Below are 14,138 nucleotides of genomic sequence, written 5' to 3' on the forward strand. Positions count from 1 at the left end.
CAGTTTATGTTGAAACCGTTAGAGAGAGTGGCACACTTGTTAGCCTGTTCCATTCTTCTTCGTTTTCCAAAGCCGTGGCTTGGAAGTATACTTGCTTCGTTTCTGAAGGAAGTGACTTGGAAGTACGCGACTACCAAGCCAGCATCCTCACACCCAGGGTGTTTCTCAATGTCGAGTACGCTTGCTTGGTAGCACATGTCTACCGAGTCACTTGCTTCAGAAGCGAGGCAAGAATACTTCCTAGCCTCGGAAAACGAAGAATGGAACAGGCGAGCAAGTGTGCAGGTGTGCGCCATATGAGAGGCCCCGCCTTACATTTTCCGCCACAGATTTGGGGAAATTGGTCCGTGCGCAAAGCATTGTGGGGATTTTAAGACCACGGAGTCTACACATGTGCAGCCTCGACATTTCTCCAAATGAAGTACGCCGGGCTCGGTAGAATTCCAAGTATGCTGGACATTGGAACAGTCCTTCGGCGGCACTCGATGACGTAGTTGAAATAGTGGCTCTGGAGCAGCCTTCCTCGACATTGAGAAACACCCAGAGGCTGAATAGCACAGACACATTTGAGAAAAAAAGAAGCACTTTTTAAAGAATAAAGCATATAAATATGTCGCAAAATACAAATATGAACCTGAACATGAGTATATTAAGGCCCCTTTAATCTCTGAGTGCAGACAGACACTTCTGTTGAGTAATTTTGATACTGCTACAGAACGTGATCTCCTTTGTTTATCTATTGTTCGGTTTGAGATTGAGAAAAGCATACAACAAAATAAAAAATACAAAACAAAGTCATCAGAGACCTGTCAAGACGTGTTTTATCAACAGATAGTGACATTAAGTGAGGATAGTGGCAGTATTCATAAATATGCCATGCAGCAGTTCCGGGCTTTAGCTTTAAACTTTAAATGGTAAAGTTGCTTGGTCTAGTTTCATTCGTAAGCTACACATTACTTTTGAAGCCAACAGATACATCATATTTACGCACAAATAAGAAGCATGACATTAATCTGCTTTTACCACCAGTAAAGTTTCTTTTAGATATTCATTTTTTAAGTTAAATATGACTGTCTGTATGGCTCTATAACTACAGTTCTATACTATATTTATGAGGCGTTCTTTATGTCTTGATGTAGCGTTGGTCCCACGTTGAACCATAAGGACGAGCAATGTCACAGCGCTTCATTTTAATTTGCACACAGCCGTCACAAAGTAAATAAGCACTTCACAGACTGCAAGGCGGACACAGAGGTGCTTCCAACAGGCCTTGTTTTGAATGAGTAATAGATGAAGCTGACAATTAACTCAAACAAAAATGAGCAGGGGGGGTGAACTGGGGTTTATCGGGGGAATATTTTGGTTTGTTTTAAAGCCAGGTCAGTTAATGAACACCTCTGGGAAAACAACAGTGCACAGCTCCGACCGAAGGAAAACAAGGCTTGAAAAATCTCAGAAAATGTAAATTAATGACATAACACAGCTCCAAGTGTTGCCACGGTGATGGGAAGACATTGTGGCCAAAAGCCTCCCGTCCCCCAACACCACCACAACAGACCGAATGGAGGTCTGATCCGGGGGCTTCGCTACTGCCCATTGCTTCTTCCATTAATTATCCTTCCGCCATGAGGCTCCCTGTCCGCCACACTTTGGGCCCCCAGAGTTTTCTGGATGTCCAAGTTCCCCTTAATTGGTTCTCCCACAGCAGTACACTGGAACACAATGGTTGGTTTCAGAACATCAAGCGTGGAGACCAATTTGTGCTCAATTTGCTGGTTTCCCTCTCTACACCACGCTTTTCTCAATACATCAACAACAGAACAAGCTGTTAGAGACGGAGGAACATTGATTGTGGCAGTGAGTGGTTATGATTCATACTTAACCAATTAAACGGTCCTGTTTAACAAATTTAAAAAACATCCTTTTTGACTCAAATGAGTGCTGAACAATGCTTTCAGTTCAGCTTTGCCAAGCAGAGATTTTTATGCTGGAAATATTTTTGGAGATAGAAGAGAGCCATTTCGCAGCAAAACAAATGAATACTGCTTGGAGCTCTAAGTGTATTTTTTCCCCCGGTTTCCATTTATTGCCGATGATCAATAGACAAAATGAAAATCAATGGTTCAGCGTTGTTGAGTGGATTGCATAGCCAAACTCAAGGAAATGCATCACTTCAGAAAATCAAATGGAACAATAGAGCAATTGACTACAGTTGGAAACTGAGACGATTACGAAGCGGGTTTCATTATTTCCTGTGCCTGACTGATTGCAATCATTTATTCCATGTTTTTTCACCCTTTTAAAATCGGAAAATGTGCAATTTCATAGTAATTCACTATCAAACTAGATTTTAACAGCAAATAAAACTAGAAGGTAGCCTGATAATCACACTGAATGGCTTCATTCTGCCTGCATGAGCCTCATTGTGTGGTGATTTTAAAGATAGATTTCGGTACTTTGTACTTTTTTTTGAATAAATGAAACTTAAGATAAAGACAGGATAATAAGCAAGAAGAGAGCGAGGGTTAAAAGACGAGCAACAAAGGTCAAGTGCACATGTTCCACTTATATTCAATGGTTTTGACCTCTATGTCACCTGGACGTGTGTCTCAACTTTAATAAAGTTAAAATTGTTCTAAAACTAACACTAAGATATTTAAACCATCATACTTTTATGTCTTTCTGTCTCAGCACTGCTTTAAAAAACCGTGCACCTCCTACAATTACTGTAGTTATGTTTAAAAAGCTTCGTTTTAAAGCTTCGTTTTAAAGACCGTTTTACATCAAATTATAATAATGCAATAAGTATATTCAACAAGTAATATTCTTTTACAAGCATACAAAGCTTGACTGAAATCTGAAAAATAGTATCATGAGTTCAATTAAGCTCCATCTCAAGACAGTGCCATTTTAACATCTACATCACAAACAGCACCACGAGCATCTCATTTTGTTTTCTTGTCGCTATAACTATATTGATCAAACGTAAACATATACAGTATAAATGTGGGAATGAATAACAGACAGATAGTCCATCATATATGAACATGTAGTCATCATTCAAAAGAAAACTCTTCCAGTATGACATGCATGTCTCTTTTCATAAAATCCATACACATCTACTGTAACTCACTTGTATGTGAGCTGATGTGCAGAATGAGAATAAGGGAAGGGGATGCTTATGTATACAAAGCTGAAAGCCCGTTTCACACCGCATCCACTACAAACTCCTGGTCCTCACTTTCAAAGCCCTCCACCCTCTGGCCCCCCCTCTACCTCACTGACCTCCTCATCCTCTACCAACAACCCCGGCCCCTCAGATCCACCTCAGCCGGTTTGCTTTCCATCCCCAAGGCCAAACTCCGGAGCTTCGGGGACAGAGCCTTCTCTGTGGCACCCCGAAGCTCTGGAACTCCCTCCCCCAAGACCTCCGTGAGACCTCTGAGTCCCTCACCCTGTTGCAGTCCCGCCTCAAAACCCACCTCTTCAACTCTGTATCCATAAGCCCCCCCCCCCTCCTCTCAACCAACTTCCTCCTGACTGCTTTTCTGTTTTGTTTCTTTGTTTCTTTTTGGCTTTGTTTTTTGTTTTTGTTTTGTTTGTCTACCCTCCCTCCCAAATGTAAAGCGTCTTTGGGTTCAAGAAAAGCGCTATAGAAATAAAATGTATTATTATTATTATGCATAAAAAGCGCATTCAATAAAACATTAAGTGGACTGAGGATGATATATTTAAATGTTTTAGATTTATACCTGGCCGCTAAATCAATATATATATGCCGTTAATAACTGTGTAATTTATACCTGGCTGCTAAACCCTTGTTACTGTTACAAGGTATGCATCTAGTATTTTGTAAATTGTGTAACTTGCTGCTGTTGAATACCGTAAAAACTATGTGCAATATGTGCTTTATGTGCAATATATACTTTATATACATATGCCATCTTTAATAACTGTAATATATACCGGGCTGCTAAATCCTAAGAACTGCTACAGGATTTGATTTGTAGATTTGAATTGTTTTTGATCTGTATTTTTGAAAATTATGTAACTTTTTTAGTTTTTATCTTATAGTTAGTTCTTATAATATTGTTTATTATATTATAACTTAGTACTTTTTTAGCATATTGTTTATTATATTATAACTTAGTACTTTTTTAGCATATTGTTTATTATATTATAACTTAGTACTTTTTTAGCATATTGTTTATTATATTATAACTTAGTACTTTTTTTTAACGCATGTAAGCTATGCAACACTAAGCTGTCTGTGTCACGGTGTGTGAAGCAGGTAGGACCCAAATGCAGAATAAAGTGACAATTCCTTTATTTCAAGGCTAGGTGATAACAACGACAAAACAGAACACTCACCGACGAACTAGTCATGACAAAAGACGAACCGACAAAGACAGACAGAAAAACCAGAACACACAAGACTAATCACAGAAACAAGACACAGGTGAGGAGGAAGGAGAAAACACAGGGGCACCAGATGAACACAATCGGGTAAATTAGACACACCAGGGAAACTAACGACCGGGAACCACAGACAGATTTAAACAAGACACAACGCAGACAGAAACAGGCAAGACAGGAGGTGAAGACCTTTCAACATAAAACATGAAACAAGACAAAACACCATAAAGACAGATCCTGACAGTCTGTGGCTCTTTCCTGCTGTAACGCTGCAAATGTCCCCTCTGTGGGACTAATAAAGGTATTCTGATTCTGATTTACTTGATTTGTGACACAATTCAGTTTTGTGATTCAGCTATGTATCTTTAGATTCCTGCTTTCCCCTAGATGTCTTAATCAACACTGAAGCCGATGGGAGATGTGTTATCCTGCAGGTTATCTATGTTTAAATGCAGTAAACATAGTGCACACACATCCACACAGCTTTAAGCACCGCTGTCTGGAATCGAGTCAAGGTGTGAAATGGCCCCAAAGAGGGTAATTATCAGGGTGTCTATCAATCAATTGACAAACTCCTCTAACGCTTGTTGTATCTTGATCTTACCCCTCTTTCACTGTGTTGACAGTGTACGACATTCTGGATGTTTGATAACTTGATTTTACACTTTGTATCTGTCATCCCTGAGGTCTACTGTGTAAGAAGCTAGGTTTATGTCAAGGTTTTGTCCGTCTTCGACTGCGCATCAATCATGGAGCGTATGAATGAAAATGGAGCCCCCTCACAGGTAGAGAGGTAGCAGTTAGTTGCCTTAATACACAGAGACAGTTTCAGGGCAATAACAGGCCCTGCCAGTTACAGAGCAGGAGACAGCCGTCTCTCTCAGGAAAAACGCAAAGGGCTTAATTAGTGGTTTGTCTATCTTCTCAGGCCAAGTTAATTCTCACCTTTCAACCTGAGCGATGACCTAGAACTGCCCTGTCTGAGACCCGCGAGGATCTCTGACAGATGGAGGAGTCAGACGGAGAATCACAAAGGGAGGTGACAGCCACAGCAGATTATAGAAATTAAGGTAATTTAGCAACATCTTTAAATGTACTTGCCTTCGCTCATATACAACTACAGAGACAGGTTGATCAACTCCACCTTGCTTTGTACAAATCTAAACCCATCCATGGCCTCTCATTGTTTTTAGACATGTAACACGACATGTTATTTCCTGTATTATATTTTGTTTTTATGGATTGTATTATTGGTGACGGATGGTAAGTTGTTTCTTATTTGTTGTCTCTGTTTCTATACTATATGAGTCAAGTTTTTTTGTCTTTCTCTAGTTTGTTTTTCTCCTTAAAGGCCTGTGGCTTCTTGAACTCTGCCGTCCACTTTTTATTTATACATTTTTCTAATTTCCTGGATTTTATGCAGCCTTGTCTAATGCAAATAACAGCTGCTGAGCCAAGTTGCTTTTCAGCAGGTTTGTTAAACATTTGAAAGCAGTCTTACTTCATGTTTTTATAATAACAACAATGGACAGAATACAAATTTGAAATAATAAAATAAATGTGAAAAAGGCTCGCCTAAAATCTGCCTAATGGGGTTTTATAGCCAGTGTTATCGCTATGAATACTCTCAAAGCGCTGTTTGAGTAAAAATCTCTATTAAACTAATGCTCAGCCCCAGCAGACAGACACACTAAGATGGTGAACATCACGGAGAATGTAACAGCTAAGGAGGCGGATAGGCGGATATGCGGATAGTAGGCTTAGAGCTAAAAGAGTGTGAATATGACTTAGCTCTGCCAGGTGTTAGTATTAGGTGTAATAATAGATATAACAGAAGTCTAAAGCAGTGCTGTATTACCTGTTTTTCTGGGGCACGTCACCCTCATCCTCTGGGTGTGCAGGTTTATTGGGATGAACTCCAGAGATTTCTGGGCTTTGCAGCAGCTTGGCTTGAATGAACGACCTAAAAAAAAAAACAGAGAATATGTCATATTGTCATGAAACATAACTGAGATGGTGAAAAAAAAAAACATGCCTGTGAAAGTTTTATTGCGTTATAGAAAAGCTCTTACAGCTATACTTAATCTTACATCATATGGTTTCCCCTTTCTAACCTTGTTTATGTGCTATACACACAAAGACAGAGGAACAGATTAGCACACATTAGATCATAGATTAGATTGATGAAATGTTCTTTGATTATCCAATGAAAATAAAAACATTGATGTCATTGAATAACTTAGATATATTTAATGAGTCACAAAAGGGAATACATAGCACCAAATTAAAATCCATTTGAATTAGGGCTTGTAGAAGTAGCTGCAGTGCAGATTCAATTATACATGGTGAGGCTGCCGAGGTTTTCACAACTTAATTGCCACAATAATCAAAGTGGCAAATAATGCATGAACTCTGATGAAAACTATTTTTTGTTCGTCTTTTAAAATACTGAAAAATAAGCTGAAGATCCAAATTAGTAAAGTGTTATTTACCCGGCCATTTTCCTACCAAATACCTCATTGTTAAATAAACTGTGACAGATACACAGACACTATTCAAACAATTAACAACACACTGTTATCTGTTTGGCATTTTAATGTAATAACATAAATGTCAATGACAAACCATCCCACTTTTTGATGCCAGATCATTTAACACACTTTGTAAATCAGATAAATATATCAATATGAGATCAACTAGCAGCTCAGAAATACCTCTTTATTAATCAACTGCCTATAATATCCTCTAATGCTCAGTGTATCCTTCAAGCACAGGATTGTATGCCCTTTGCAGCCACTACTTTGCTCAAAACGTCCAATTAAAATGTTCTGCCAAACAATACTCTTCGGCTGAGGTTTATATTTAAGCTCAAAAACACAATCCGACTCTCTTTTTTGGCTGTTAAACTTCAAATATATAAACGGGGTTGATGAGTTTCTTTGAGGAAAAGCTTTCAAGAACAATCAAGGAACAGAGGCAAAAGTGTTGCGATGTTTCCTGCAAAGGTAAGTCATTTCAAATGAAGCTATTCGAAACAGACACAGAAGACCAAAAAGGGGACAAAAAACATTATCCAATAACCAAGTTTCATTCTCTAGTTTGGCATCAAACATTTAATGAAATCCTCTTTTAAGAAATATAACTTTAAAAGTCCTGTCTAAGGAATAAGCTTAACCAGCAGAAACTGCTTTAACTGGTTGTCCTGCACCCGCACTGCGAGTTCCCATCAGCACAAACACGTGGGTTTGCTATCCTGGCTCCAAGATGGTGGAATGAGCTCCCCACTGACATCAGGCTAGCAGAAAGCTTGCACATCTTCCGGCGCAGACTGAAAACTCATCTCTTTTGACTCAACTTCGAGCGATAGAATGACTAACTAAGCACTTATATACTAACAAAGCACTTATATACTAACAAAGCACTCATATACTAACTAAGCACTTATATACTAACTAAGCACTTATATACTAACAAAGCACTCATATACTAACTAAGCACTTATATACTAACAAAGGACTGGCTTATCTAAAGCCAGTTGAGTAGCACTTGAAATGTTTGGCTCTATGAAACCTGATTTACTTATATGATTCTGTTTTCTTCAAGTTTGTGTCTTCCTGGTCAAATGCACTTATTGTAATTCGCTTTGGATAAAAGCAACAGCTAAATGCAATGTAATGTATTTCCTATGAGAAGGCATGTTGTTAATTTAAATTGCATGTAAACAAATACTTTGAAATATTGTCATTGACGAGTATGCAATATGCAATAACATGTGCTTTTGTTTTTCAACTGTTAAATTTTTATATAATGAAGTTATGTAGGCCTTTTGAAACATGTTTGTCTATCGAGTATACAACTGAATAGACCGTAGGATTCTGTGGTGCTTTATTCACGTTATATCTTTTTATCACATGACAGTAGTAATCTAAAAGTGACATTTAAAGGACAAGTTTTCCTTAAATTGTCTATTAATAAAGCTTTTGATTCTCCTCTGTCTCCTGCCTGCCCACAAAGATCGTGGCTCATATATCCACTCAGTTTTTCTCTTTCTTTTTTTCCGACAATCTGCTTTTTGCTGATGTGGGAAAAATATCATAACTTTCCTTTGAACCAGAGGAAGTGATTATATATATATATTATTATATCCCCCCGGGGAAGATGTACCAAGAGAGAGTAAAAAACGTTCATGAGGAGAGTTCAAAAAACGTCAGAAGAAGTATAAACAAAAATATATGCTCTTTTGACACTTACTTTATAATTTCCCATTACTCTTGTGGTAGATAAAGAAATATTCACGACTGTTATTTTAGAGATAAATATATAAACATCTCAAATTCAGTACGCTAATCATGAGTGAATACATGACAGCAACATTTATACCAGGATTCTATACCAAATATTTGTACACACTGAATGATGTGTTAAAACTAATTTAGAATTAAATGACTAAAATTCGACTACTATTTCCTATTATTACGTGTTGTAAAGACTTGACAAGGACTATATAAATGCAGTTGATTTACCATGAAGGTGAAGAAGTGGGTATGCTTGCGTATGCAGGTTAATTGTATCATAATGAAAAAACTGAACTCTTCTTTCTGACATGTGCCCTTACTCTACTTTGTGTGGAGAATAACTAAATTACGCAGCTGTACTCGCTCCTATCCACCCTGTGTTTTAATTACTCTCGAGGCTGCACACCAGCATGCACCAATCAGAGCCTCGCTGCTACAGAAGGTTTACGTTTACACAGAATTCGAGATGAGAAAATCTGTTACCTGCCACACATTTTTAACATCGCTTGGCAGGTTTACCAAACATGAACACAAACACACTGCGCCTCCATTACTGTATATAATGTGGAGACTGCTGACCCACTGAAGCTGAAATGTGTTACCCCAGAACTGAAATAAGTTATGACTCAGCTGGAGCCGACAGCTAGCTTAGAATTATGATTTTCCATCACTGAAAATCAATCATATCTTCTTTTCAGATTTGCTGCTAAGTGCAAATGTAAACAGATGCCATTTCCAAACAGTAAATATACAATCTGTCCACTTAATACAGGGAAGACAACAACATGAGCTCCACATGGCCGGATTCAATGGGGTTTTACGCCTTTTTTCGAGGCACAGATGGGACACATTCTGCCAATAATACAGGCTTTATTTATTAAGCAGAGGCACCAGGCAGGGGTCAGATTTCATGTATTTGTCTGCGAGACAACAGCCCTGTTGGCAGCACTATAAGACCTGTACACAATGGTGGTGGTACATGCTAATATTAGTAGGATAACAGTGATCATGCTTACATGGAAATAGGCAAATAGAAATTGTGGCCTGAAAATGGCACTAAATGAAATGTTGAGAGGGTCACAAAGGCCATTAGATTTGTTCCTCAAGTTACCTCCAATATGTGTAGCATAATATTGCTTCCAATATTTAAAGCAGGAGACCCATATACAAATACATGTCGTCATCTCTCGCTCCCTTTCACAATCTTATATGTCCCATGTCATGGCCATTTCTACTGATCATAATTCCATTGTTGAGGTCTACTAGAATAGATTTATATTGTGCTATGTTCCAAACTCACATTGGTTTCTCATACAGCATCTCTGTATAGTATGTGTATTCACTCTCTGTCCTACACGGCTTGTTGGAGTTTCGCCCCCCCCCCCCCCTCCCTCCCTGTGAGCCCACTGTGCTCTGATGAGTCTACCACCGTTACAGCGGAACATCAGTGATTATGTGTTACCATGGCGTTAGCAACCAGAAAATGACACCAGTAATGACAAACAGATGAGAATGCTGCGTGGGGTCTGGGTGCCGTGTTGGCGGGACGTTGCGAGGCTCGCTGCTGTGAGGAGCGGACAGTGTGAGCTGGGTTCATTTCCTGCTTGCTGTGTGAGATCTGTGCGAGACATCGCGAATGGACGCGGGAAGGGGGGGGGGGGGGGCTGAGGGGGCTGCAGCACCCCCATCTGCAAGGCTCCACTAGCACCCGCACCCGCAAGGCTCCATTAGCACCCGCACCCCCAAACGCGGCGCACCTACAGTGTAAGCGCGCCACAGTTTCGCCGCTCCGACCAATGAGTCCATTTGGGTACGGGCACGTCACTGTACCGAGGAAGACACCAATGGAAAAAGAGAAATGTCCAACGAGGCGTTCTGGGGCAGCAGAGACAGGTATTTTCTGTGTTAGAGTTTTACTCGCTGCAGGGTGTACTTTGAGGGTTAGTGACTCTGCAGACCGTTTACATGCAGAAAAACCTTCATTACACACAAGGGGACGAGTAATAACCGGAAAAGCATGACATGGGACCTTTAAGCTATATAATCATTAAAGCCTAAGAAAAAAAAAACAAAAAAAACAAATAGTCAGCAAATTTCACAGAGAACTGTCAAACAATTAAAAAAAAAACATGTCTTGTCTTTGTATAAGGGTAAATGTCATGGGATCACTGAAGACATTATTTAATATCTGTGCAACTCGATTTTGACAGGAAAGCAACTGGAGACTTCTAGAATTGTGTGAGTATCATTCTGTTTTTAGACTTCTCTGTTTCAGTGTGTGTACTCTGTATCAATGCTCTGTAGTTGATCTGACTGAAATTGTGATTTTAAATCTCAAAACCGCTACAGTATCTGTCAGGCAGAAACTTGGGACAAGTAATTTGACTGAAACCTTAAAACTGAACTAACTGACTATAGGGTTAACTTTGATTTAAACATTTGTAGAATACTAAGCGCTAGTGATGTTACGTATTGCGCCGAGGCTTCGGAGCGTGTGTCGAGTAATCCCCGAAGCTTTTTGTGAAGCATGTATCGAGGCTTGTATCGTTTTGGGCCAATGACGTCATCGATGACAAACGAAGCCTCGCTGCCTGTCGATACCACGTGACTTCACGAAACGATTCAGATCGGTTGAACCGTTGAACCACAACGCTCATAATACCCATGGATGTATAATAAGAACCATATTACCCCTCCTGTACCCGGGCCCGGTGACACGATGGAATCAAGAGAGCTCAGACCCTCACTTATAGCGGTCGGAACATGTCATAAGTATAAATAGATACAAGCATAAATAAATGTAGGAATAAAAACATCAATAAATACAGGAATACATATGTTGCAGTGTTTTCAGGGAGCTTTAGTGTGTGTGCTGTGGCTCAGCTGGAAAGCGGTTGACTCATGACCACAGGGTTCCTGGTTCAACGACTGGACAATACGTATTTTTTGTTGTTTATAAAAGCTACAGCTAAATGAGATAATGTAGTTAATAAATGTATTCTTTGATATGGTTTAGCCTTTCTCAGGCTACAACATGGTTATGTTTATGAATATTATTAAGGAATACAAATCCCTCTTTGCAATGTTTAGCAGCCTCCTTAGGCTTTTCAATCACAATCATTAAACTGGAATAAATACAATATTGTTAACATGAAAATATGATTTTATGTTCGTTCGATGTATTCTAAGGCTTTACTCATTGGGAACTCGGTATGAGATACAGCACACTGTTGAGATGTCCAATCTGCCTGTTTTACACACTTTGACCAACAGGGGGGTTTGTGTTCAAATGAAGCCCATGATGAAGCCTCATGAGATGAACCCTTTTGCGAACCTATTGGCTGGAAAGCTTCAAAGCTTCATAAGGCTTCATCTCGCCATCACTACTAAGAGCTTTATTGAGTAGGTGTAACTGTATTAAGGGTTAAACTCATAACTTTATAACTTAGGGTTTAATGTAATTGACTTAAAATACAATAACAAGTCAGGAGGGACTCGGGAGCCAGTCTAGATTTCCTTTTGAGGGCCACCAGCTGCAGAGAGTTAACTAATTAAAGGGACGTTGCCCCACAGCTGTGAGAACTCAGCAATCAGGTGTCCATTTTAGGTAGCACTTTCCTGGAGCGTCAGACAGGCTAAGACATTAGAGTCCTGCAGGAGTCACGAGGGAGGCAAAGAGGAGGCAAATCCTACTCTGATTGAGCTAAGTATCGCTGGTGTTTTATTTTATTTGGTTGTTTAGCCCCTCATGCTATAATCATGTGTATTTTCTCCATTCCTGTTTATGTGTCTTCTCGCAATTATCACTGGCCCCGTGTATCTCGTAATCGATATAAACGGCCTGCTCTCGTCTATCCCACATGCTCCACTGAGATCCAACATCTAGTTTCAGGCGGCCTGTGGAACTGCCAGTCAGCTGTTCCTAAGGCTGACTTCATCTCTGGCTACGCCTCCCTGCAGTCTCTGGATTTCCTTGCTCTCACTGAGACCTGGATTACTCCATCCAACACATCCACCCCAGCAGCTCTCTCCACAGCATATTCCTTCTCCCATACACCCAGACCCACTGGCAGAGGAGGTGGCACTGGTCTCCTGCTCTCTCCCAAATGGAGCTTTTCCCTCTTCAAGCTACCTAACTTCACTCCTTCCACCTTTGAATTCCATGCCGTCACAGTAACCCATCCTATACAATTAACCATTGTTGTTCTCTACCGTCCACCAGGCGCCTTGGGGGACTTCTTGGAGGAATTAGATCATCTTCTCTCACACATCCCTGAAACTGGTCCTCCCGCTGTACTTCTCGGAGACTTCAACCTCCAGACAGGGAAGATAGACGAACTAACATCTCTGTTAACCGCCTTTGCTTTCTCACTGTCTCCATCCCCACCAACTCATAAAGCTGGCAATGTCCTTGATCTCATATTCTCAAGGAACTGCACTACTTCTAACCTCACTGTAAACCCGCTCCACACATCCGATCACTTCTTCATTTCATTCTCTCTACCCCTTTCCAAAGATAACAAACTAATCTCTTCTCATCCTGCACCTGTCCGCCGTAACCTTCGTTCCCTCTCCCCCTCCACCTCATCGGTGCTCTCAGCCCTCCCTTCCTCTGACTCGTTCCAACTCCTACCTCCAAACTCTGCTGCAGAAACTCTCCTCTCTACTCTCTCATCCACTCTGGACTCGCTCTGTCCTCTCACATCTCGGCAGGCTCGTCAGTCCCCTCCTTCTCCCTGGCTAAATGATGCACTGTGTGCTAATAGAACCGTCCTTCGGGCAGCAGAGCGTAAATGGTGGAAATCCAAACACCGTGACGACCTCCTAACCAATCAGGCTCTCCTCTCCTCTTTCTCTGCTTCGATCTCTCAGGCAAAAAGCACTTTCTTTCAAGATAAGATCCAATCTTCCTATTCCAATCCCAAAAAACTATTTTCCATCTTCTCCTCCCTCTTGGACCCCCCCAAAGCCCCTTCCCCCTCCTCCCTTCTGTCAAGCGACTTTGTTAACCACTTTGAAAAAAAGGTTGATGATATTCGCTCTTCTTTTTCTGACTCACCTCTACTCACCGCTGGGTCACCAGACCCTCCTTCCACCAACACACTTACCTCCTTTCCCCCACTCTCTCCAAGTGAGGTTCTTACCCTCATTACCTCTGCCCGCCCTACCACCTGTCCTCTGGACCCTATCCCTTCAAACCTCCTTCAGACTATCGCTCCTGATATTCTACCGTTTCTCACCCATTTCATCAACACTTCTCTAACTTCTGGTCACTTTCCAAACAGTCTCAAGGAGGCAAGAGTAAACCCTCTCCTAAAGAAACCCACTCTCAACCCGTCTGATGTTATAAACTACAGGCCTGTCTCTCTCCTCCCGTTCCTGTCTAAAACACTCTCCTGCTATCTCCATCAGAACAACCTTCTGGAT

At 40.6% G+C, this 14,138-nt stretch overlaps 1 protein-coding gene across 8 annotated transcripts in view; it reads right to left on the bottom strand.

The window, feature by feature from the left end:
- inpp4b (inositol polyphosphate-4-phosphatase type II B) overlaps positions 1-14,138 on the bottom strand; it is a 318,245-nt gene that overhangs the window by 51,340 nt on the left and 252,767 nt on the right. For all 8 annotated transcript variants that reach the window (XM_034231259.1, XM_034231261.1, XM_034231260.1 and 5 more), the window contains one exon: positions 6,275-6,379. In XM_034231259.1, the coding sequence (XP_034087150.1) occupies positions 6,275-6,379 (105 nt within the window). The remainder of the gene's footprint in view (positions 1-6,274; positions 6,380-14,138) is intronic.

The sequence above is a fragment of the Gymnodraco acuticeps genome, unplaced genomic scaffold, assembly GCF_902827175.1.
Source record: "Gymnodraco acuticeps unplaced genomic scaffold, fGymAcu1.1, whole genome shotgun sequence".
NCBI classification, from domain to species: domain Eukaryota; kingdom Metazoa; phylum Chordata; class Actinopteri; order Perciformes; family Bathydraconidae; genus Gymnodraco; species Gymnodraco acuticeps.